At 39.2% G+C, this 25,846-nt stretch overlaps 1 protein-coding gene across 4 annotated transcripts; it reads right to left on the bottom strand.

The window, feature by feature from the left end:
• Positions 1–16,700: 16,700 nt before the first annotated feature.
• On the bottom strand, positions 16,701–20,923 carry LOC127570060 (G protein-regulated inducer of neurite outgrowth 3). 4 transcript variants are annotated; one of them, XM_052015299.1, is made up of 3 exons: positions 20,293–20,775; positions 18,572–19,702; positions 16,701–17,088 (listed from the first exon to the last, which is right to left on the bottom strand). In XM_052015299.1, the coding sequence occupies exons 2-3, from the start codon at positions 19,575–19,577 to the stop codon at positions 17,051–17,053; spliced, it is 1,044 nt and encodes a 347-aa protein (XP_051871259.1). In that variant the 5' UTR covers positions 19,578–19,702; positions 20,293–20,775; the 3' UTR covers positions 16,701–17,050. The 4 variants fall into 4 exon arrangements, with proteins under 4 accessions (XP_051871259.1, XP_051871258.1, XP_051871257.1 ...); XM_052015298.1 differs by lacking the exon at positions 20,293–20,775 and adding an exon at positions 20,820–20,923 and having other exon boundaries at positions 16,701–19,702; XM_052015297.1 differs by having other exon boundaries at positions 16,701–19,702; positions 20,285–20,778.
• Positions 20,924–25,846: the final 4,923 nt, after the last annotated feature.

The raw sequence follows: 25,846 nt of genomic DNA, 5'->3' as shown, positions 1-25,846 counted from the left end.
CCACATATGAATTTTTGGAATAATCCGGTGGAGTCCACTTTGTTGTTAACCGTAGAAGGAAACAGGTATTTGTGTGGACGGCCACATCTCGGATGCCTTTCAGGGTGGCAGATACTTCAGAACAGAGCAGTGGAGTCCACTTTGTCATTAACCTGTAGTGGGAAACAGGTATCTGTGTGGACGGCCGATTCGAGTGCCCTTCGGGGTGGCAGATGCTTCGGAAGAAAGCGGTGGAGTAGTCACTGCTGAGTAGACACTGAGGTGTCGTATGAGTTCCAAAGTGGAACATTTGGATTTCGTGATTACTCTTTATTTTCTCTCTACGTTTTGTCTTCAGTCAACGGTGGTTGTTGAAGAAGCCTTTGCTCACATTTCACCTTACCGCTTGCTAAACTGAACTTTGAGAACTATTCCTGGACTTGGAGTTTGGGAATTTGCCATACACACACTACGAGTTTAGTTTTTGGGGTTAATGTTTAAGATCTAACATTCTTACTTCTAACATTCTAACATTTTTACTTTTATTTTTCTTATTATCATAAGTAGTTATTAATAAAATAGTCTTTACCACTTATACATGACTCGGAGTGTTTCTTTTGTTGCTGGTTCGTGACGGGTCCCATACGTTATATGATCTGAGAGCATTCCTAGCTTGTTTGAATTGCAGTGATTGAAACTGGATGCATATCCAGTAGCCCAGGAAATTATAGTTCTATTATAGACCTTCACCATTTCACTATCCACTAACATCTGGCCTCAATACACGTGGGCTCTCCAGCTTCCTTTCATTTCTAATCCCTAATTCACCAAACCTTTCTTTACGAGTTCCATTGCTCATCAGCTTCATTGAAGATTTTATCACATGTGTTCTCCTACAGTGGTTCCCTGCGATGCACCCTAACCTTTCAAATATCAAAGCAGCAAGATCCAGCACTTGGAGGGAGAGGAGAGTGAGGAAGAAGACACAGCATTAATTGTTCCTGCTGTCAAATTTCGGAGACTGGTACTACTTGTAACTTAGAGGCTAGAATAGAATGCAGATCTTTGCATTCACATCCACTGGACACTTCCAGGCTGCTTGGAAGGTACAGATGCCATTTTATAGGGGTGTATGATATGGGAGCCATCTGACATCCAAATTCTCATTCGATGGATTGCAATTGTCACGGGGTAGGGAATGTGGCAAGTGGCAACCAGTAAAGATGGTAATCCTTATAACTCAGACACAACAGGGAAGGGTGTAGAACAATTCCACTGGGGTACTCTATGGCCAGTAAAAACAGATAATGAAGAGGTGGAAACATGGATATTTAACAATATCTATGGCACACCTGAGACAAAGGATAAGGCTGTCAAGTTGGTATATTGTAGGCCAGGATGTAAGTAAAATACCTCAAACCATCTTCCACTATTGTGGTGCAAAATTTTTGTGGAAACATATGTAGGTGGGACCCTCTGACTTATGGGAGAAGGGAACAATTGGGTTCTGGTGGAGAAAGGTGGGTTCAGTTTCCTGTCATAGTCACGGGCTATGATTGCACATCAGCAAACATGGAATAAACTGGTTAGAGTCATTCTGATTGAGGAACTGTGTTTTTGAAAGGATCATTGAATTGTGCAGTTAATAGATTCAAATGTCACTCACACTTTGGGGCGGAGAGACAAGAGAATGATGTGGAAAACATTAAGCTTGATGACCACAATACAACTACCTGGGATAATGAAGGCAAGTATAAATGGGGATGAGAGTGCAGTGAATACAGGCAGCTCTCTCTGTGAACATAGGTATTGTGTTCAAAGTATGAGTAATGATGCGTTAGCACCAGCACAGTGAGAATTTGATGATAGTCCATCCAAGTTAATCATGAGACCTTCTTGGAGGAGGAATAACAGTAGTCTGGCCAAAGCATGAAGATTTTGCATACTAAGCAAACTGCAGGATGGTCATTTGTCAAGGAGAAAGCAGTTACGATGAAGCAGAATGGCAGTGAATGGGAATGTGATTCTTCCAGAAGTGGGTTTGCAATGTGAGTGGATAATATTAATAATGAATACTGAGAGTGTTCTTTGAAAATCAATGATTTGGATTTCTCACTATCCAGGTGTCAGACAGTAAGGATCGAACATACATTTAACTTACAGTGATTTGACAACTGAAGCAGATATTTTATCATGATGGCAATGAAGTACTGGGGGAGAAGGTGTTGATTACAAAAGTGCCTGCAAAAGCCACTATGAAGTTGCCAAGTAAAATGACAGGATGGTCAGAGAATTAGACTAGGGTGAGATGTCCAACAGCAAAAAGGGTCTGAGACTGGGGCCAGAGAAAAGCAGTTAATATGAGTAGCTGAGTCAAAGGCTTCACTTGATTAGTGAAATGGCTGTTTGAGAACAATGGAACTATTTGGAGAGGAAGAGCCCATAATCTGTCTGAACAGCATGAGAAAGGGAGTTCACAAGAGATTTTAATGGACAACTGTGTCTGGCACAGTTGATACCAATGGAAGACATGACTGAAAATTCCAGGGAAGAGCTCACTTTTGTTAGTTACTGAATTGTTGAGTGATTGGAATTAACCACCAGCTGAGAAGGATGAATCTGGAGAGGACTGCACTACAATGTAGAGGCAGTTGTCAAGCTCTGAAGCTCCTCTGTTACAGAATGTTACAGCAGGTTTGGACTTACAAATGTCAGACAGAGAAAAAAATCTTGGCAGAGTTGAAAGCCTTGGAGATGACACAGAAAAGGAAAATCAGAGCAAGTGACTGTGGTTGTGGTTGTCAAAGGTTAATCATTCCAGCCCCAGGAAGAACTTCAGTGCAGGAGTTCCTCAGGGCAGAGTCTCAGCTCAACCATCTTCAGCTGCTTCATCAATGACCTTCTGTCATAATGTCAGAAGTGGGAATGTTGGCTGATGAAAGCACAATATTCAATTCCATTCCATTCCTCAGCAAATGAAGCAGGCCATGCTTGTATAGGGGAAGGGGAAGGGGAAGACAAAGACATGGGCCGATAAGTTGCAAGGAACATTTATGTTATCAAGGTCAAGTGAATTTATGGTTGGCTGAATTTACTACTGTAATTTGATGTAAATCATATAATTGTATGTACTTAAATAGCTAATGGTTTGTATGTGTTTATTATTTTTTTAAAGAGAAGTAGTGTTGTGAAAAGAAATGTAGATGCACCCTTAAAAACTGAGTATACCTTGTGGTTTACCTTTGATATTTGTATCAGACACTGGTTCATTGAGAGTTTTCAATAAGGGATATTCTGTTGACAGCTCAGTGTATGCTATTTGCTTATTCAAACAACAAAGCAAAAGAGCATTTCAAGGGACCATCTTGGACAGATTGAAAAATCTTCAGGTCAATAGTATACAACTTCTTTTGTAGGTTTGGAAGTTCCAGTGAGAAGGTACAATGGCAAAAATCCTATAACTAGCTGCGAGCATCTACAGTAAGTGGCGTGCATACTCCACTCTCCATAAACATTAAATGCACTGAATACTTGCACCTGTGCGCATATGTGCACAATATACATCTGTTAATATGCCCCTCCAAAAGCAGTCGAAGTTGAATTTATGTGGTATCTCTGAGTGAAAATGACACAAACAGAAATTAATTCTCAATTAATTCTTAATTCTCAATGGCATGGCAAATGTCTAATCTCCACTCTGCTCTCACAAGTCGAGTCGAGTTTATTGTCATATGCACATGTACGTGTATGCACAGGTGCAATGAAAATCTTACTTGCTGCAGAATTGCTGGCACACAGCATTAGAGGTACAACATACAGAAGAGAAACAAAGTAAATATTTTAAATTGGACATAAACTATACAAGAATTGTACAAGAAAAAAACACAATTAGAGCCAAAACAACAATAAATAAAGTTCCTTGAAGTGCAAAGTGGTCATGGTGTTGCTGTACTGAGGTATTGATTAGGGTTGTGCAGGTTGGTTCAAGAATCGAATGGTTGAAGGGAAGTAACTGTTCTTGAACGTGGTGGTGCAGGACTTCAGGCTTCTGTAACTCCTGCCCAATGGTAGCTGAGAGAAGATGGCATGGCCTGGATTGTGGGGGCCTTTGAGGATACAGTAGATGCTGTTTCTTTGAGGCAACGCCTCATGTAGGTACTTTCATTGGTGGGGAGGGATATACCCTTGATGTATTGGGCTGAATCCACTACTCTGTGCAGCTTCTTACATTTCTGTGCATTTGAATTGCCATAGCAGACCATGATACAACCAGTCAGGGTACTTTCAACAGTACATCTGTAGAAGTTTGTGAGAGTGTTCAATGACATGCCATACCTCTTTAACCTTCTAAGAAAGCAGCGAGCTCTTGGGACGAAAATTACAACAGGGGAATGATCCAGTCCTCAGACTTCTTGTTCCTAAGCTGCACATGGAAGACATCCAATGCAACATAGAAAGCATCATGTTAGCCCCTCTCAATCTGCCTATCTATCAAAGAGGTAGACAATTTTAATAATCTGGAAATCTTGGAAAAGTCCAGAATGCAGACAGAAGCACCACACTTGTCTCTCATTCTGCTGCTCACAACAGAATGAAGAATGGGCTACCCTCACAGCATCACAGCAGAGTCACTTACAGCTGCCATCTCTGCAACTCATTGTTTACTCCTCGTTTGCATTAAGTGCCACTGTGCTAGATAATGCCACTGCATTGTGGAAAGTCCTTTCCCTCACAAGGAAAAGTCTCTATGTATGTCATCTTTGAAATGGGTGTCATCCACTGCCTGTGCACTTGAGTAACTGCAAGATCGACTCCCAAGTCATACTGCTATATCAGCAGATGACTTTCTTTCTGTGCTACACCTGCATCCTTGTGCTGATGTAAGATCCATTTCAGCTGATGTGACCTTCTACACAATTACTGCTGCAAGTGCAGAAAGGAATTGGTCACTAAACTCATGATAAATTAACTCATATTCCTGGCAAAGTTGCCTCCTCAGCACAGCGAAGGTCCAACAGAGCCATTGAATACAGACAAATAATAATCCACACATTGATTTGGTTCCATATCATGCCCCCTATGACTGTAGTCTCTGCAACACACCCCATGAAAGCAGAATGGATGGATTTTGTAACCAAAACAATCTTCAAATGGAGACCTATGCAATTGACAATGATAATGTCAACTAGTTACCCCTGTGTTGCCTGCAGTGTTTATTGGCTATATTCTTTTTCTTGGCCTACTGTCTCTCAGTAGTTCTCCCCCACTGGCTGCAACTGAGCTGGTGAAAAGCTGTCCCCGTGAAGTGGAGTAGACAGGTTAGCCAGGAAGATCAACCATGAGGGGATCTGATCCTGGGACTGCACCACCTTGGTGTGAGCAGCATGGGTCTGGACTCCATAGCTGAAGAATATCTGCAAAGGCGCTGTCAGATTACCAGTGGCGGGAGTGCAAATGTTGTTATCCTGAAATAGGACACCAGATGTCTTCTCCACAGAGCCACTGGCACTCCCCTTAGTCAAGACGTTAGAGAGCTTTGCAATATGCTGGAGGCCAGATCACTATCCACTGTCATAATGTTCAGGCTCATGCCAGCAGTCATGTCCAGTAGTATGATGGCAGCACCTGTGCCTGGCTGGCAACAAACAGGGCTTTGATAGTTGTGATCTGAGCATCACGCAACACACAGACTTTGAGTGACCTCTGCCTGCACTGCTATGGAAACAGAAACTTCTGCCATTGACTGTGCGAGTCTACATGGAGGTGCCGTCAATAAGTAGCTAGAAAGGATGGACTCCTGGTTCTATTCAAAGCATACCCAATCCAATGCTCCATGATATTTGTAACCAGCAGTTTTGATAGGCTGGTCATGGCATCCACTTCAGCCTTTCCTATAGGTTGCCCATCGTTCTCACCTTCTGAGTTCTCCGGAGCAGAACTGGTGAGTGGCCTTGCCCTTCAGGGAGTTGATGCAAAAGGAACCATGGTTCCTTGGACTGGCTACGATCCATTGTGCCAAGTTTCACACCACATGGAATTCCTGCCTCTGCGTCACCAGCACTGGAGTTAGTACTTAGGGGTCAAGTACAATGATGTCACATGCTCCTACAATTCCTTGGTGGAGTGTACTTCTTCAGCAGCGAAAGGCTAGATGGGGGAAATGGAGCTGAACAAGTATAACCCACTGCAATTTTACAATGCTCAGGCAAAGGACGTTGACAGAGTGAAGGGAAGGTGCGGGAAAGTGAAGCACTTATGAGACATGTTACTGGATAGATCTGGAACACACAATGGCATGAGGGGAGAAGGGATTGAACGGGAAGATTGGATTACATATTATCATCATTTAACTAAGACCCTCCTTTGGTTACAAGCTCTGTGGCAGCACAAGCCCTTGTCACCAACAAGTGGTCTTCCTGCTGAGACGACCACTGTGCTTGACAGGGTCCCTCCAGTTTGTTACAATAGCCATAGGTTCCTTGCCACATTCTGTAAGATAGAGGAAAACATGTTAATCATTGCCTTTCAATGCGTTTACAGGAGATAACTCCCATGGGGATTTGTGCGGTTATATGTTTGTGTGTGTGTGTGTGTGTGTGTGTGTGTGTGTGTGTGTGTGTGTGTGTGTGTGAAAAAGAGAGAGTTGTGAGGTGTGTGCAAGTGTTACATCGTAGTGAGCATAGCAGTGCTGGCTTTGTCAGATGCTTTTTTATGTAACGGCTTTGAACTTGACCAAATGAGTGAGATCATTCATTTTCATGCACCAATGGAACCTGGTTTGTGGTGACTCGCTCCTGGTATTGCTCTCTTTGAAAAATCCTGCTTCAACTCTGCAGTGGGAACTGGTGTGGTCTCCTAACACCTCTGCAGTCAGTAAGGTATCTCAATTTTGCTCTCTGTCTCATCAGAAGGACACTTAAGTTCTTGCCACCATGCCTGGGGGCTTGCTCCCTCCCTAGATGAAGACACATGCAGTCATGGAATTACAAAGTTCTTGAACAATTTCCAGCAATCATTTGAATTAGTGGTCAGCTCTCCTATAAGAGCTGGAACATTGGTGTCAGTTAGATTAAAATCGATTTCACAGGTGCATGGTATTGCTAAATGACATGCATTTAAACACACAGCAACAGGAAATTTAATGTTGTATGGTTGAAATACGTAAGTAGTCTTGCATGAGGAATGCACCACAAAATGTGTGCCAATGGAACCAGGGCCCTGTATGGAATCACTTTAATGCCAATTTTAAAGGGATAGGCCTTCCTCTATGATCTCTACTTTTTTTAAATACACTTGCATATGTATGGCTTAATCCACTGTGCGTGTCATCTTGGGCTTTGTATGGAGTAGAATATCAGGTCCTCAGAACCTTGCCTCAGTCTGGAGATGGCTCTTTGATATAAATGTTCATACATAGGAGAATTTTTACCCCATTCTTCCTTCCTTTGCTGGGACTGGACCTGTGAAGGTAGGAAATAAAATGGATTTCCACTCTTTTGTAGATTTACTTGTGTTTGTTACGGTGCACATTTTTTGCATTTTATTTTCTACATTTACAGGTCCAATCTTAGTTGTGTGCATTTGTTCATAAGACCATAAGACATGGGAGCAGAATTAGGCCACTCGGCCCATCGAGCCTGCTCTGCCATTCGATCATGGCTGATTTAATGTCCCTCTCAACCCCATTCTCCTGCCTTCTCCCTGTAACCTTTGACGCCCTTACTAATAAAGAACCTATTAACCTCTGCTTTAAATATACCCATTGACTTGACCTCCACAGCTGTCTGTGGCAATGAATTCCACAGATTCACCACCCCCTGGCTAAAGAAATTCCTCCTCATCTCTGTTCTAAAGGAACGTCCTTTTATTCTGAGGCCCCCTGGTCCTAGACTCTCCCACTACTGGAAGCATCCTCTCCATGTCCACTCTATCCAGGCCTTTCAATATTTGGTAGCTTTCAATGAGATCCTCCTCATCCTTCTAAACTACAGCGAGTACTGCCCCAGAGCCATCAAACACTCGTCATACATTAACCTTTTCATTCCTGGGATCGTTCTTGTAAACCTCCTCTGGACCCTCTCCAATTCCAGCTCATCCTTCCTTAGATATGGGGCCCAAAACTGCTCACAGTACTCCAGATGTGGTCTGACCAACACCTTATAAAGCCTCAGCATTACATCCTTGCTTTTATATTCTAGTCCTCTCAAAATAAATGCTAACATTGCATTTGCCTTCTTTACTACAACTCAACCTGCAAGTTAACCTTTAGGGAATCCTGCACTAGGACTCCCAAGTCCCTTTGCACCTCTGATTTCTGAATTCACTCCCCATTTCGAAAATAGTCTAAGCCTTTATTCCTTCTACCAAAGTGCATGACCATACACTTCCTATGCTGTATTCCAAGTGTTCTATCTACCTGTTTTGGCTGATTGACAGTCCTAAAATTCATTCTTATTCCTCCATTAGAGTAACAGGCTTCGTAGAAATGTGCTTGTCCAGTTCCATATTACTAATTCCTCATATTCTATGGAACTGCCTCATTTAATGTTGTTCCAATTAGTCTGTCTTATAACTCTGATTTATATTCCTCCTGTAATTATAATTGTCCAACCGAAATGTTTCCTCATTAGTAACATTTAATGTTGCTCTTTCTCCTTTCAGCCAGACAGTCTTTCATTCTCTGATTGTGTAGCAGATTTCCCTTGCATTACTCATGGTTCAGTAGATTAACATTCTCTGTTCTGGAGCCCTTGACATTCCAGAACCTCTTTCTGATCCTCTCACCATGCTGTCATTAGCTTCCTCCCTTAATCCAAAGGTTGCATCTTTCTAGAGCATGACTGGTGACAGGCTCCAAACATTAGATGCAAAATTTTATTGGCAATAACCCTCACTTAGGATGCACATTTTACATTATAAAATATTTCATGGTGCTTTAGAAGGAAGAACTGAAATACCCAAAAATGAACAATGGTAATGCCCTGAGGGAAATTCAGAGGCCAGCTGCATGGAAGGAGGGTACAAAGGCAGCAATACAGCCAAGGAGTTCTTTTCTCGGATTTTGCCAACCATGCCTGTGGAATTCTAGCACACATATGTTGGCATCTCATGATGAAGTACCTTATTGTAGCCCCTCATCCTGTGAAGAATTCATGATTTATTTTTCCCCGCTCCATCTATATGCTTTCAAAACAAACTGCAGATCAAATTCTGAACTGTATTTCAGGCTAGTTCACATTTAAATTATTAGCAATATTTTTACACAGCACCTGAATATCTTTATAATGAAGACCTTTAATATGTTTGAGAGAGTTATGGGATTGGAGTGGGGAGATGAGGAAATATGGTATTACAGAACAACTGAGATCAACAGTTTTTTGCTTTATAGTGCTGCTTTTCAGTTATCTACTCAGGTGGAACTGATGAACAGCTACAATATAATCAGAGTACACAAAGTAGGCATGTTAGATTTCTCTGTTCCCCTGAGTTAATATAATATTTGATTGCAGATTCTAATATTATTTCTTGCAACCTTGCTGCTATAAGAACAGCTCTGCAAATTCTCAGGGCATCTCAGTTTATGAGGCTTTAAATAAAGAGCAGTCTTCCTCAGTTGAGGTAATTATGTTGAATACTTCAGGATTTCTCAGTGGATTACAACTGTGTATCTACAGTCCAATCATTGGCTGCAATAACAGCACATGTTCTATTCCTGTTATCAATATGTGGCAGTTTATACATGTTACTTACCCAAGCTGACAAGTATGATGTTCATGCTGGCATTACCCTATGTTCTTGTGGTCTGCAGGTGCTGGACATCAGCACAACAAGTGCTCATTGCTTGACTGGGTGAAAGTGAAGCCTATGAACAAATAAAGGTAGTCTTCTTTCTCAGTTAGTTGAAAGTACCTAAGGTGAAATGTGTTTTTAGGGTCTCAGCACAGTTTCATATGGGTGTAGTTTAAAACTTCTCAATTTACCAAGGGGCAAGACTGGTGAAAGAAAATACCCCATTCAAAGAGTAAGGAATAACCTTTGCAAGATCTGACAAGAGCATTTAATGTAAATCCTGATTTTAAAAAAGTAACAAAATGGTCCTTTCCAGAAAATAACACTGGGTGGCACATAATATCCGGGATGGCACTGAGAACCTCAGTTCCTTTCTCTGCGGAGCATGAAGTAGCTCAAGGGTTTGCCTAAGGAGAGAAAAAGTTGTTGCAGACTTAGAGTAATAGAAATCTCACCATTATTCACTCTGCTCTGATGATAGACTTAACATAGGGTCCAGTAGCAGAGCCAAGTCTACCTGGAAATCCCCAGCATTATACAAGAAAATCCATCTCCCCAATGCCACACCTGGTAGAGCTAGTGTTTTTTCTTAGAAGTTACTTTACCTTAGTTTTTTTGACTACTTTTATAGGTAATCTGATGTACTTTAATTAACTGTTATTTTTTTGAATTTATATCTTTTTTTTATTTTAAAATTATTTATATTGCTTTTTACACTTTTTACATGTCACTGATTATCACATGCTTTCACTCAAGGTAAGGGTCCAGCTACAGTTTTGCCTTCTATCAAAGGTATTTGGTCATTCTAGACCCAGGACTCTGGGCACCACCACCTGAGGGCTTGCTTCAGCTCTCCACCATCTCCTAAGTGCAGAGGGTCTGCATTTAATCCAGCTGTCTGCATCCAGTCTAAGTCAAAGTAGGCAGGTGGAGACAACACACAGTGATTCCAAATGGTAGGCCTGGTTTCAGCAGGTTTGTCCAACATTTCAGACTGATATATTCTGAATATTCAGAAATACTAATTCTGTTTTTTTTCCATCAGTGGATGCTGACTGACTTGAGTATTATGTTAATGATAATCAGGTAAGAGTATATGCCACTGTTCCAATGTTAATTATTTTTTCATCAGCTGAAAATATGTCTCTTTAAATACCATAATCTTCAATTTTCCATTGAGTATGTGATTGTTTTCTTAGATCAGCTGATTCTGTTCGAAGTTTCAAAAAATTGGGAAAATCGTAAATGAATCACAAGAATTATACTTTAAGATCACTGCCTTTTTGATAAACATACTAGTGGAATGGAAATTTGTAGACGTTATTTATGTAGACTTTCAGAAAACTTTTGATAAGGTATCTCACACTCAGTTAACTCATAAGCTACAGATATGAAACTCTGGATTATGAATTGGTTCTAGTTGAACAGTAAAGAAGGTGCAATGTGCAAATATACTTCAACTTTACTGATTCATCTTTCCAAATGGTGAACCCAAGAATTGATCCAATGTGCACTACACTTTGGTTTCTATTGGTAAAGTGGACAGTTAGATACATGAGCTTTTAGATGGCACCAAAATCTGTACAAGGATTAAGATGGTAGAGGAATGTAATCAAATTAAAAATAATGTGCCGGGGAATGGGCTACAAATGGGATTTGATTTAATGTAATAGACCAGGGAGCATAAACTTAAACTTATACAAGAGTATAACAGGGAGTTTGTTTTCCCTCATGGATTGTCCTCATTGTCAGCTGGTGCTGTGTGTGCAAGATTGGTTCCTGACAGAGCACATGTGTCTTTAAAGAAAGCACTTGATTCTTATTGGAATTCATCCGAGGATGTTAGAAACACAATTTAGACAGTATTTTTTTTTACTTTAATGGCTCACTGTTAGGCATCTTGAATTTTAAATTTTCATTAGTGTTTTCAAATCTCTACATGAGCCCTGGTTGTATAAACCTCCAAGATACATTGGATATGATCACCCCTGAATTTGACCACTCTGGTAACATACAATCCTGTCTTCAGCAATTTAGGTTCTAAGGTTTTGAATTCTCTCTAAATTTCTGCACCTTCTTCCCCCTTTGGCACTCTTCAAAACCTACCTTCTTGACCTAAAATCTTTGTATGGGGCTTAATGATAAATTATTTATATAAATGTTCCTGTGAAAAGCCTTGGGATATTTTGCGAAATTAAAGATGCAACATAATTACAAGTTGTTGCTCTGGTTATTTGCCCTCTGTTTTTTTTTGGCCTCTCCCAGGAGATGCAGAGATTGTAATGGAATTATGTGGGTCAAAGGGAGGGGATGTTTAACCATAGTAGTTGATCCATTGTAGTGTGCGACAATCTTGATAGACCAGCTGGTCTTCCATTACTTGTATTTGTACATTTGTTTTCATTGTACAATGCACTTTGATGTAGCATTATTCATGAATTCTGGCAAAATTTGTATAAAATTTTACTTTTAGCATTTCCATCCTATTTGGAATGAGCAAAGCAATTATAAAGCATCTCTCTGAAAGATATTTCTGATTTTTTGATAATGACATGTAAAACTTTAAATGGTACAGTTATAAAGCACTATATTCACAATATAAAGCCCTTGTGGTTAATAATCTAATTATGTTTTAGGAAGGAACAAGCAGGAATAGCCCATTCAAGCCTCAACCCTCTTCTACCATTTAATGAGATCATAACTGACTTTCATCGTAACTCTGTTCATCAGCCATGGCTTCTTCTTCCTTTATTGTCTGGCACATTTTTATTACACTCAAATTTAAAGTTATTAATTGAGCTAGCGTCTGCCATTCTTTATTTGAAAGTGTTTTACATTTCTACCATCCTTTGTGTGAACAGGCATTTGCTAACATCTGTGCTGAATGGTCAGGCTCTGAATTTAAGGTTATTTCCTGAAGATTCCTCCACCAGTGAAACCAATTTCTCTACATCAATCCTATCAATTAATTTCCAAATCCTTATAATGTTAATCAAATCATCACTTAACCTTTTATACTGACATCTATACATTCTCTCCTCATAATCTCATTCCTGGAGCTTGGTGAGTCTGTGTTGCACTCCATACAAAGGCCACTGTATCTTTAATAATGTGTGATGCTCAGAACTGTGCATGATATTCCAAACTTTAGCAAAACTTTCTTACATTTACATAGCTGTCCTCCAGTTATAAAGGCTAACAGTACTATTTTTTATTCCTGACTATTTGGTAAATGAGCCCCTAATATCTCTTTGGACCTCAGCCACTTCTACTAATTAGATCCATCTTTCTTTGTCCAAGACTAATAAACCTGTGATTACCAATGCATTTAAAGGACATTTAAGAGACTCTTAGATAGCCACGTGAATGATAGAAAAATGGACGGCTATGTGGGAGGGAGGGATTAGATAGATCTTAGAGCAGGATAAAATGTCAGCACAACATCGCGTGCTGAAGGGCCTGTTCTGTGTTGTAATGTTCTATGTTCTATGTAATGCATATGGTTAAAAGTCGTGATATCAAATTTATGGATGAGGGGTTCAGCAGCAGAAATAGACAGTACTGGTGATCGTGTGAAGACGTGATCCAGAGGTCCAAATATGATACCAAGGCTGTGGTCAATAGGGTTCAGTTACAGCTAGTTCCCGGAAAGAGGGATGGAGTTGGTAGCTGAGGAACAGAGTTTACAGGGAGGACTGAAACAGTGGCTTTGGTTGTTTCGAATTTAAGTTGGAGGAAATATTTTCTGATCCATGTCAGGATGCCAGTCAAGTAATTCAACAATTTAGAAGCAGTGAGGAAGTCAAGGAAGGTGTTGTCAGTGTCCACGTTGGGTGATGTTGCTGAGCATTAGCAGGTAGATGAGGAAGCAGCAAGGAATGGACCTGTGAAGGACACCAGAAGCAACAGTGTGAACATGGGAAACTGTCAGAGATGATCTCCTGGCTGTGCCTTGAAAGATAGAGATACAATCAGGTGACTGTGGTCCTGCCCAGCTAGCAGGGCAGTGGAGCAGCATTTCAGGAGGATTGCATGAGCTTTCCTATCTAGCTAGATGGAAATGATGAATATTTCCATTAGTGTTGTTGACATCCATTCTGCAAGATGTTGACCATAAACAGTACAAAAGTTAAAGTAAAAGAGAGTATTTGCTGAAACAATGTGCCTGAGTGAATGGTTAACAATGGAATGTACCCAAAACCTGTTACCGATGAACAAAATAGAAAGGAAAAAATAAAAACCACCTGTTCTATTTATATTGTTTTGCAGACCATAATTTCTTTCCTACTAAGCCAAACACCCTCTTTGGAGAGGCAAAAAAAATTTAGAGCATAACAAAAATTGTGAAAATTTCCTTCTTTGATCCCTGAAAGCAATGAGAGTTACAATTTGAATAGTCACTGGATTATATTTTATAATACCAACATATATTTTTGATTGAGATTTCCTTTCCTTGTGCACAAAGGCTACTTCCAAAGACAAGCCCTTAATCATTGTGTAAGAAAATGAGACCTTATGTGATTGCTTTTTTCTCACAGCAGTACACATTGTGTGCTTTTTAATGTTAATTTAAACACAGAAGATAATCAATTTTCAACTATATTCTGATCAACATGACTGATAGCAAACAGACTAATAGAAAATAGTGGGAAAACTACACTGAAAAATCTGTTCTTTTTAAACAGGTAATCTTAAAAGAATCAAGCTTAAAATCAGCTGATTTTATCTAATTAAACTCTTCACTCTTTCAAAAGAGTGAAATCCTGAAACTAAGGATCATCCTTGTAATTTGGATCAAGAATGCTTTACACGGTACGGCACGGTAGCGTAGCAGTTAGCACAACACTATTACAGCGCTAGCGATCAGGGTTTGATTCCCGTTGCTGTCTGTGAGGAGTTTGTACGTTCTCCCGTGTCTGCGTGGGTTTCCTCCGGGTGCTCCGGCTTCCTCCCACATTGCAAAGACGTACGGGTAGGTTAATTTGGGTTTAAAATGGGTGGCGCGGATTTGTTGGGCCGGAAGGGCCTGTTACCACGCTGTAAATAAAATGAAAATTAAAAATTAAATTAAAACCAGAAAATGCCTTATCACCTCCCAGCATGGATGGCAGCTCAAACCATGTAAAATAACATGAATGCAACTGGACTATTAGCATTGGCTGCACTTTTGTCTTTGATGTTCATGCTGTGAGACATAAAACGTATAAAATGTAACCTCATAATTCCACTAAACTACATCAAGCAGGGTTCAAAAGTACATCAACCAGTTGCTTAGATTCCCTACCACATCTTTAATGCCATCAGAGCAAAATTGCTTTGCTATACATTAGAAGAATCGACAATATAGATAACATGCTGCAATGGTTGTCCCTTTTTACCAACATTAGATAGTTACTCCTTCAACTTCAATGACAGACTCACACAATCCAACTTGCATGCCGATTTTAGGAGAAATGAATTGATTAAAATATATAATACTTTTAAGGCATGTAACCAAACAAGCTTTTGATATTTCACAAGAGGTGCTTAGATAGATTTGATAAATTATTTCTGTCCACATAGTTAAATTGCAACATGGGATCATTCTGGTTTGGAACACTGGAACAAGTTTAACATTCAAAAGCATATTAACATTTTGTGCTGAAAGACGGTGTGAATCAGTTTGTTTGTGGTGACTTCTAACAGCCTTGTTAAATGAATATCAATGGACCTCATTTTTCATTGCTTGTTTTATGTGTATGAACCTTTGTCATGCAGTTACATTAGTGTTACTTAATCATTGCTTAACATCCATGCAGTACAATTGCTATTAAAATTAATTGGAAACACATTGTTTTGTTTTACAAAATACATCAGTGTATAAGTAACACAGGTAATACATAACACAGAAATGGCTATTTACCCCCACACACTATGCAAATGACGTCAGCCATATACAAAAAACTCAAAGGTCAATTGAGTTGTGTAGTTCTGTGCCAAGATAAGCTTATCTTTAGGTAGATAACTTGTTATTAGTGTTAGTCCATTATGTTTGTATCACACTCAATATTGTTATATACATTCAATATAAGGCTCTTTCCTCTTCAGTAAAAAAATTGCATCTCTTTTCATTTAATTTTGCTTGGGTGTAATAATTAGAAATAAACACTTGAGGACAGGACAACCATTTGGAAGTCCTTATATTTCGATGGAATTCTGAGGCTTCGACTGTGTATACAACTTTTTTCTTAGCACACACATAGAGTGGGTAGGTCAATGATAGAATATTCAATTCTAAACTTCAAATAACATCTGAAAAATAATTTTCATGCAAGTATCTATAATTTACATATGAAACAGGAGTTACATGGGTTAGATATTATAACTTTTCATAACTCTCCATTGCACAGCTGAGGGTACTAATGATGGTAATAAAATGCTGCGGAGGCATCTGAAAAAATATTCCAAGCACCCTCAACTATGAAAGGATAGAAAACTAGAAATTAATCAATACATTTTCATAATAAAGAGACAAAAAAGACGACAAATTGGCCATTAGTGCCAGGTGATGGGTTTATAGCAACAAGAATGTCTAATGAGCTTGAGATAATACTTCATTAGACCCAGGAGAGAATAAACCAAGGGAAAAAGCAAAGGTTCCAGCTTTTGTTCAAAGATGATTCATTTTAAAATAAACTAAATATGCTATAAAAATTAATACTCTGCACATCACAATGCCACAAATTGCTGCATGATAACAGATCTTAAATGTAATTTTAGCACTGTGGATGGTGATTTCAAGCAAGAAAGATTTCAGATGGTTTTCATATTTTAGTATTCTTAACAGTTTTTGCTAGCTGATGCAATACAAAGAAATAATTACAACATTTATTTAACTCTATTGCTGTTGTTATTAAAATGAAAGAAAAAATGTTCCAACTGGAGAGTGTGACTGATATTTCAATCTATCCCATTTTTATTGTGTTTTGTAACAATTGCGATTACATTATTTTAACAACCTACTCAGAAAATGATAATGACAATAGAACAGAAACTAGACCTTGACATGTTTTTTTAAGAAACAACTTCTGGCATTGAGATTAGTCACAAAACACCAAGGTTTTACAGAAAGATTATATTAAGTGAATCCAGGGAGCATTTTCCACAAAGGAAAACAAATTAACATAGAAACACTACAGATTTCTCCAATGAGAGGATGAAGTAAACCATAACATTGGATGGTTATTTCTATCCATTCAACAAATAGTACCCAAAGGATCAATTCAAACACACATCATTACATTCAGCAGCTACTTCCTTCCATTTTCAGCTTTTGGGAATCTGAAATATCAATAATAACAATATATCATTTGAAGTGACAAAATACAAAACCTTGAGTCTATAATTATACCGGCATACATACTACTCAATTCTAAAAACAACTAGTAGATTATTACATAAGAAAAATGGCTTCACACATCAATTAAAATGAGGCAACTATATGTTTCTGGGTGATTCTTTTATGTGTTCAACTGACAAGTTAAATTCAATTAGAATAAGAGCCAAACTGAAAGCTAGAAAGAGTTAGAAAGATAGAAATGTAAATTGTCAAATGGTAACAGGATTCTATTCAGATTCTGTGTAACTAATCTCAAAATACCATCAAATGTTGAATAATTTTGTGTTCACTTTTTCTTGTGGTTTCTGGCTGCAAGCCTACTATTTTCAGTTAAAGTTTTAAAAAGCTTTTTGAGAAGTCTCCATTTTGTATAAATTAGAATTAATTTGCCTGTTACCTGGAGGGTTTAGTTAATTATGCAATCCCATTTCTTTTTAAAAAGGGTCACATGTTTTTTCTGGAAATACAAAAATAAAAAAATAAAAATCAGTCCTACTTTCAAATAAATTTATTTTTGATGATATGGTAGTGCAGCCCAATAAATATTAACTATTGACATGACAAAATCCTATGAAACTGATTTTGATTGTCTATTACAAACCATGGCACCAGTGCGAGGGAGACACTAATACGAGGCCAGTGATTCCCTACAGACAAAGTAGACTGCAGAGAAATAAGGAAGGCTAGGTTATTCCTGGGGAACTGCCAAGCACTTCAAAGAGGACTGTTTCAGAACACGTGGTGGATGATGCCAGAGATCCATTCTGCCAACCAGCCTTTTGCCGGTAGCTAGACAGCAACCAGCAAGACCAAGTGATGGGGAGAAAATGGCACTTCATATCTATTTTTTTGTTAAATCAATGGACCTATGTTTACTGTTACACACATATTTCTTAAATATTATGAAATACAAAACACTGTTGTTTAAAATTAGTTAAGATAGATACATAAACAAGTAAAACAGATTTTCAGCTGCAAGCATATTCATGCTTCACTTGTCTATGTATTTATAATCTTTTATTTATGTGTGAAGCAGATTAATCTTGCTACTTTATTAATTTGCTCAGGCAAAACGTGAAAAAGGTTAGAAACAAAAGGAAATGTACTAATGAGACAACCTTTTTCAGATTTTGCAACCATTTGTCAACAGTCCTGATCAAAGATATAATCACTCAGCTGCAGTGCTCCCACGAATACAACACTGTGGACTTCTAATGTTGTGTAGAACTGCCTGAAAAACATTGCTCTGTCTTCTCTTATTTTCTTCCTTTCTCAAAGATCCTTTCAATGAACTAGATTTATCATTTTGGTACACCTCAATATTTTGCTTGCCATGCTCCTCTATTTGTTTTTCCAAATGTTTCTGGATAGCTAGTCCAAGGACTTCTGCATCCATGGATGCTCCATAGACTTCCCACGTCATACCTTTTTCATCCCACTGGACCTCACGCACTGGCTCTGGTTGCTCCTCTTCCATGGCCTCTACACCAACTTCAGGGAGGGTGGGCAATGGAGTCTTCTCTAATGGTGTCATTGGGCCAGTGGCAACTGATTTACACTGCACTGTTATATCCACTTGCATTTCAACATCTTTTTTCGGTGGTGCAGTAACAGATGGCATATCTGATGGAGAAGCGGTTGGCTTTTCAACTGGTTGACCTCTTAAGCTGACGTCAGGAATTTTAAATACTGGACAGTTATCTAGAGGAGCCATAGGGCTGGTAGCAACTGACCTGCTCTGCACTTGGATTGCTACCTGCACCTCAGCGTCTTGGCTTGTCGATGCAGACATAGATGTCTGTGAATAGCATACAACCGTCTCCAAGTCTTTATTCTCTACCTCGCTTTGCTGGTCATTTTCTGTCACGTTCCTATCCGGCTGAAAGGTCGAGTCAACGTTAGTTGTCGGTATCTCTGACAGATCAGAGGGCTGCTGGAGGTCACTGCAGTGGTCTGTTTCCGTTCTCCTGGTCTCTTGGCCACATCCCTCTAAGGGGACCTCGATTTTGGGGTCTGAGCTGTCAATACCTAACTTTGTGGTTTCTTTCCTATTTTGATCTACTTCTGTGTTAATGTCGGCAGTGCTGTTGCCGAAGTTGTCACTGGATTCTTCCTGGCCCCGTTCTTGGCTTAAATCCAACGCTTGCCCTGGGGTTTTGCTGGGCTTGTCCATTTCTGCGTTGGCACATTCAGCCACGTTAGCGCTGGTGTCTGGCGGATGGCTGATGCTCATATCGTCCAGATTGTTGGCCGGGTAAGTGTTGGAACAAAGAGGAGGGCAGTTGGACTGAGTCGCAGGTTTCCCATCTTTCTCCTCTTGGTTTTGACAGGAGGCAACAACAATGCCAGCCTCCGGCGTGCCCCTATTCTCCATCTCAACTGGATCTGATACTGAAAGCTGCAAACTGTTGAGATCCTTAATGGTCCCCATCTTGTTTCATAGTAACGTGGCGCTTTTTGCTGAACTGGCTGGGCTCTCTCAGTTCTTACAATGGGCTGTTTGTGTTTTGCTCAGATCCCCTGGAGATTTCCATCGGAAAACGGAAGCATTCAAGTCTGAAAGAGAGGGGAAAAATCGTGCACAAAATGAAAATGCAAGATTTTTAAGAACCGTTCTTTGGAAAGATCGGCCGTCTTATCCAACGAAAGGGCGAAAATTAAAATTGAGCCACTGCATGTTAAATTACACTCGGCTCATCGCGCTGTTTAAAGCTGACTGTAGCAGTACACCGGGCACAAGGAATGACTGTAATGCCGGGAGTTTCTGGGCAGCATTCCTCCCTTTTACGATGACTATTTCTGACAGGTATAACCCCCACCTCCTGCCCGGAGCCTTTGACCCTGAAATCAACAACTCGTTCAACAAGGCACCGGGCAACATCCCGCGGCTAACGAGCAGCGTCCGCTCACTCCCCCCACCCGTTCACCACAACTGGGTGGATTCTCGAGAATCCGAACCCATTCCAGGTCTCGATCGTCCTCGTTTTATATTTTTGTGTGTATGTGTGGTTTCCCACCCGCCGGGCTCTAGTCGATCCCTTCTCCCCGCAATTGAAAGGTTTTCACACCCCGCACTTGTTTGATTTAAACGCGAGGTCGAAGGGAGCGGGGATCGAACCAGTGAACGAACGAACTCACCCCCTCACCTGGGGTCTGGCGTGTCGCAGACGGAGGCCGGTGCCCTCCCGGGGCTGGACAGAAGACAATCCTCGTCCTCTGGGAATGCACGGGGCTCCGAAGGCTGTCGACCGGTGAAGGGGAATGCAATGGGGGAGGGGAACTTTCCTCAAAGGATTTCCACCCGGCGTCCAGCTTCTCTGCGTTATTCCGCTATCTCCACAGAAAGACTGGAGCTGTGTCGGTGGAGGAGGTGCCCTTCAGTCTCCCTGGAAACGTCCTCTTTGTTGTGTCTCCCTATTGACACCTGGTTCCTTTATCAGCATTGCACCGACACTCTAGGCTGCGTTCCACTCCCAGAAATATGCGCTCAAAAGTTGGATCTTTTGAGATGAAACCATGAACAGATGTGAATAAATGATGATTGGGACTACCATTGAATGCACTGGGCAGAGCATGCGTGCTAACAAGAGCATATATGGGAGTATATCGCCAAATGCGAACGGTGACACCACCCTCCCACCACCCCTCCCCTTTAACAATGTTTTAGATTTACTTTGTTTTGACGACGTCGCTCCACTTTGCCAAATGTGTGCACAAGATTCACGCCAACATAATGTGGGGGACGGGAACGCTTCAGAGGAAATGGAACCGATTAACTAACTAGAAAGCAGTCTTTCCTGTAAGCGCAAGCTTTATTATGTCTTCACATTCATTGGAAGTGAAAGATTCTTTAAAGCTTAAATGTTCAAGTTGTGTGGTGTCTGATTATGAAGTGTGGGGCGGGGCGTTGGTATTTGGTGATCAATTCAATGTCTGCAGAGAGCTGGACTCTTCCTGATCAGAGCCTCATGAAGTTGATCAGTGAAGTGATACCTCGCCTGCAGGAGATGTCAGGAATTCCAGCGCAGGGTTGTATAAGTGGGATGATGGAAGATCATGCGAATTAATTGGATATTGGTTATTGTGGAATGCAATTCTGGCATTCATTCACAATTGGTACTTGATAATGTGCAACTCCAATACTTTGTGATTTTATTTGGAACTGGGTGTCAACTTCAGTACTTCGTTTTTAACTATTTCCACTTCAACAGTGGCCCGGGAAGTGTAATGCCCGCTGTTCGTACAGTTTAATGATTGATGTGAAAGTATCAGTGGATAAGCAATAAAATAAAGTCAATCCCGACGCCAGCTCACAAAATAAACTGCATTCTTGATTTAGTCATTAACCCAAGTTGTAAACACCAATTGCTACGAATTGTAGAGGAAATGTCAGCTCGTGTCCGGCAGGCGCCTGTGAATAACATGGCCCGGAGAATATCGGACCAAAGAAACAGAAGGAAATCACAGATCGTATCTACATACTCTCACAGTATGCTGTACCATTGTATGTAACATCTTTTAACTTACATTTTCACTTTGTGGACAGAATTTGCGGCCAATATGGTCTGTGAAGGCGGGGCATGCGAAAGACATGGGATCTTTTATTCATGTTTAAAGTTACCTGGATAATAGGAAATGCTGTTTATAAATGATTCCAGACCCGACATAAAGCTGGTGGAAAAATGCCCGCTCACTGTCAGAAACTGGAATTTTACAGACATTGAAGAATGAAGGTGAGATCCCAGAGCAGCAATGTTACACGTACGGGAGACCATCTATTTCATTTCCCGGAAAAACCGGCAACCGCTTAGCACCCCTGAAATAGACGAGATAAACTCGACACGTTACTGTTCTTCACGCCATGTAATAAATTTCAGATTATATATGATCTCGAAGTAATACTGCAAAATAAGCAATTACTGACTCTGGCATTATTTTTATTTTTCAAATCTGAAACTCGGACATGAAATTGTTCAATCTAGAGTGATCGGGTTTGATCTGTTTATTCTAAATCAAGTTAGAAAATAACTGATTGAAAATGGATTAACTATGACATTATTGAACCCTCTTATAGGAATGCCTTCAGTGTTATGACCTAACATCCCAGAATGTAACTATCATAGGATGCTAAACAGAACATAATGGAAACACTCAGCGGGTCAGACAGGATCTGTGGAAAGAGAAAGCAATAACGTTTCAGGTCTTCCTGCATTTTCTGCTTTTACATCAGATTTTCAGTGTTTGTAGTTTGTTGATTTGCAATAATTCCCACACAAGCTGCATTTATATCAACCAATCAGAGCAATTTAAATAAAGTTCACCAATGACCATCATATCCTCACAACAGAAAGGGGAAGTGAAAATGCGAAATGGAAGCTGTCAAAACAAATTGGACAACATTCCTCTTCCTACTGACAGAACCAAAATTAAATTAGTTATTCATCTCATTGCATTCCTGAACTAATGAGTTTACTAAAACACCAGTCTCTACACTGCACCTTATTTGATATGAAGTGATATGGAATTGTTACCAACTTGAAAGTCATAATGTAAATATGAGTCTAAAATGCTGGCAATTATTTCTATTTCCTTCTGTGGAAAATTAATCCATATTTGGTAATGGTGCACAGCCTAATTCTAGGAATCTATTTGTTCACTTCTTCTAGTTTTGCATTTCAGCAATTGTTTATATGGTCTGACTTTTTTCATGAATATACCAAAAAAAAAAGCCCAGATGCTTTTAGCTCAATGTTTTGTTTGTCTTATTTGCATAGGAGTCACTGAATATTAACAGGATTAGTTAACCAGTGCATCATTACAAGTGGAACATTTCAACTAGTACTAAAGCTGTGAAAAATAATTATGCAAGCTGCATATCCTCAATGGACTTTAGAAAATAACACAAACATATTTTATCACTGTGCAAATGTGGACACAGTGTTAAGAGGAGGTATGAATGCATTTGTGATTTCTAAATCCTGTTTGCTTGTGCATCATTTGCCACAGAGCGCATGAAGAAACATACTGCTAATAACTATGGAACCCTGGTAAATCTCGCTCCTAGGCAGCAAGCTTTTACTGTTCAGGGGGTAAACTGTAATGTCCATTGCACAAAAGCTTGAAAATGATATTGTGAAAAAAGCAGATTGTGTAGGAATTGCTGACAGTAAAAGGTCCACTATCAAAAAATAGTTGTTGTTGATTGGCCAAGATGGCCTCAGCCTGCATTAGTACATTCTTATCTATAATGTCTAACTCTACAAAATTATCAATTCAACAAAATTATGGTAAATTAGTTCAACAAAATTTAAAACAATTAAAACTCTGCCTATTAAAAATAGCTCTTATAGAAAATGTGTAACTTGATAATAATATAGCTAACTGATATTAACATTGCTACTTGGGGGGAAAATAGATTTTTTTTCATCATACCCCCAATTAGTTTTGCACTGTCACTAAATCTACAATAAATGTAGATCTGAGACATTACCTGATTACTGAATAGATGCATGGAGGCCTTAAAGGCTTGTAATGTATGTAGTAGGTATATACTTTAAGTGTATGTTTTTGTGAACTAATATAACTGGAATTGAAATCAATTCTGTGCTTTGTAAAATTCAGATAAAATTCAGAATGAATAATTATGAAAATAGAGTGAGCATGAGATGAGTTAAAGTTAGCAAAGGGTTGGAAGCAATTTCTTGGTATATTAGTTAACAGATTGTCAGAGTAGAGCAGCCAATGCAAGGTCTCTGTAAAAGTTCCACATTAGCATTCTATAACATATATTGTTACTCACTGTTAATAGCAGATCTACTTTACAGTAACGACATGTATTTATGTAGTGCCTTTAAAAGTAAAAACACCCCAAGGCTCCCATAATTCTATTAAGAAAGACTGCATTATTGTTTCATATCAAAGTGGTATTGTTTGTTTGGTATCCATTTCTAGTGTCAAAGAAAATCTAAGCCTAAAGGCAGAACATTTTGGCTACTCAAAGAAAATAATATCCACGAGTTCAACTTGAAAAAAAGAATTGTTTGGGGGCAAAGTTCATCAATTAAGCATTGCATTGCCAAAAAGAGAAAGAGGTTTCAGAGTATGAATTCTGAAAGAAGACCAAAGTCCTCCCCGATTAAGCAAAGAGCTTGCAAAAAAATAGTTAACCCTTACAGGTCTCTCAAAGTGATATATTGGAAAATGATAGCAGTTTGTCAGGCCTACTTCGTTAATTTGCAAATACATACAGTGGTTTAATTTTGTTTTATGGCTAATATTCAGAGCAGTCTGCTAATACAAATTGTACTTATACAAAGTGCTTGGATAATTTTTAGGCCTAGTGTTGGCAAAGTCTATAAGATCAGTATGTCCTATTTATAGAGCATACAGCAACACTAGAAGGCCATATAGCCCCCTGAGCCATTTCCACTATTCAATTAGATCATGACTGATTTTTGACAACTCCATATGTTTGCCTTTGCCCTGGAGACAAGCCAATGGAGATTGCACGGGCAACATCTGCTTTAAGACCTTTAATAGTCAATGAATGAATTAGGCTTGGTTGCATTAACACTATTCAAAGTAAATTTCAAAACACAGAAGTTGAACATTAACATTAAATCCTATTTAGAAGTCTCTAATAATGCAGTTCTTTTAAATCCTGTGATAACTGTTCCTTCTTAAATCTTTAAAAAGACAGGAAACTCTTCATGCAGCAGGCCAATGTGATTTTCACATTAATAGCACGTTTGATGATTAGCAGGTCTATTTATGAAGACGTTTACTAAGTAGCTAACAGTTGTTCTTTGCTGCTGAGAATTGTCATGAAAACTACATTCTTTAAAAAGAATGAAAATATTGTCATTAATTGTGTCAAGCTTTCCAATATGTATTTGCAAAACCACATTATGTAAAACTGTAGCATTCTGCTTTATTCAAAGGACTACCCTAAATACTGGAGAACAAGGTTTTCACAATGGATAGTAAAGTCTGTGCATCTGTACCTTTTAAATTAGTTATATACAGGATGATTTGATTAGGATTGTATTTAGACAGCAATGATGTATATAAATTTTCTCCATCAAGTTTGATTCTTTGTGTCATGAATTTAAAATTATAGTGAATTTTCAGTTCAAGTCAGACTTGGAGTATTGGGAGGGTTTTTATTCAAAAATCCCTGAATCCATGGAGAACAAATAAAGCTGCAGTTTCTCGTGTGTAACTAAATCATTAAAATATAGTTTAATTAGTCCATTTGCACAAGTTTTAAAAGAACCTTCGAAATTTATTTTCAATGGATTTGATCTTTGCCATTGAGCGCATATTTGGTAGAAGACAAAATTCAAAAGGTATTGAGCAATCAAAAGCACAATGCTAAAGATGAAAACAATCCTCAGTATATTAATATTCAAATTTGCTTAGTAATTTGATGCCACATTCAGACCTGCAAATGTTGAAAAATGCACACAATGTCCTTACAAAATAACTAAGCATAAAATCTGGAATAAAACATTCAAAAATTTTATATTTTGAGCATAAATGTGACGGGATATTTATTATAGAACATAGAACATAGAACAGTACAGCACAATACAGGCCCTTTGGCCCACCATGTTGTGCCAACCTTTAAACCTCACCTAAGACTATCTAACCCCTTCCTCCCACATATCCCTCTATTTTAAATTCCTCCATATGCTTACC

This window comes from Pristis pectinata, chromosome 4 (genome assembly GCF_009764475.1).
Source record: "Pristis pectinata isolate sPriPec2 chromosome 4, sPriPec2.1.pri, whole genome shotgun sequence".
Classification (NCBI taxonomy): Eukaryota; Metazoa; Chordata; class Chondrichthyes; order Rhinopristiformes; family Pristidae; genus Pristis; species Pristis pectinata.
The sequence above is the reverse complement of the archived record's forward strand: the minus strand, read 5'-3'. Positions and strand labels throughout refer to the sequence as shown.

Excerpts from the sequence above, each read along its gene's own strand:
- LOC127570060 (XM_052015298.1), bottom strand. The coding sequence starts at position 19,577 with ATGGGGACCATTAAGGATCTCAACAGTTTGCAGCTTTCAGTATCAGAT.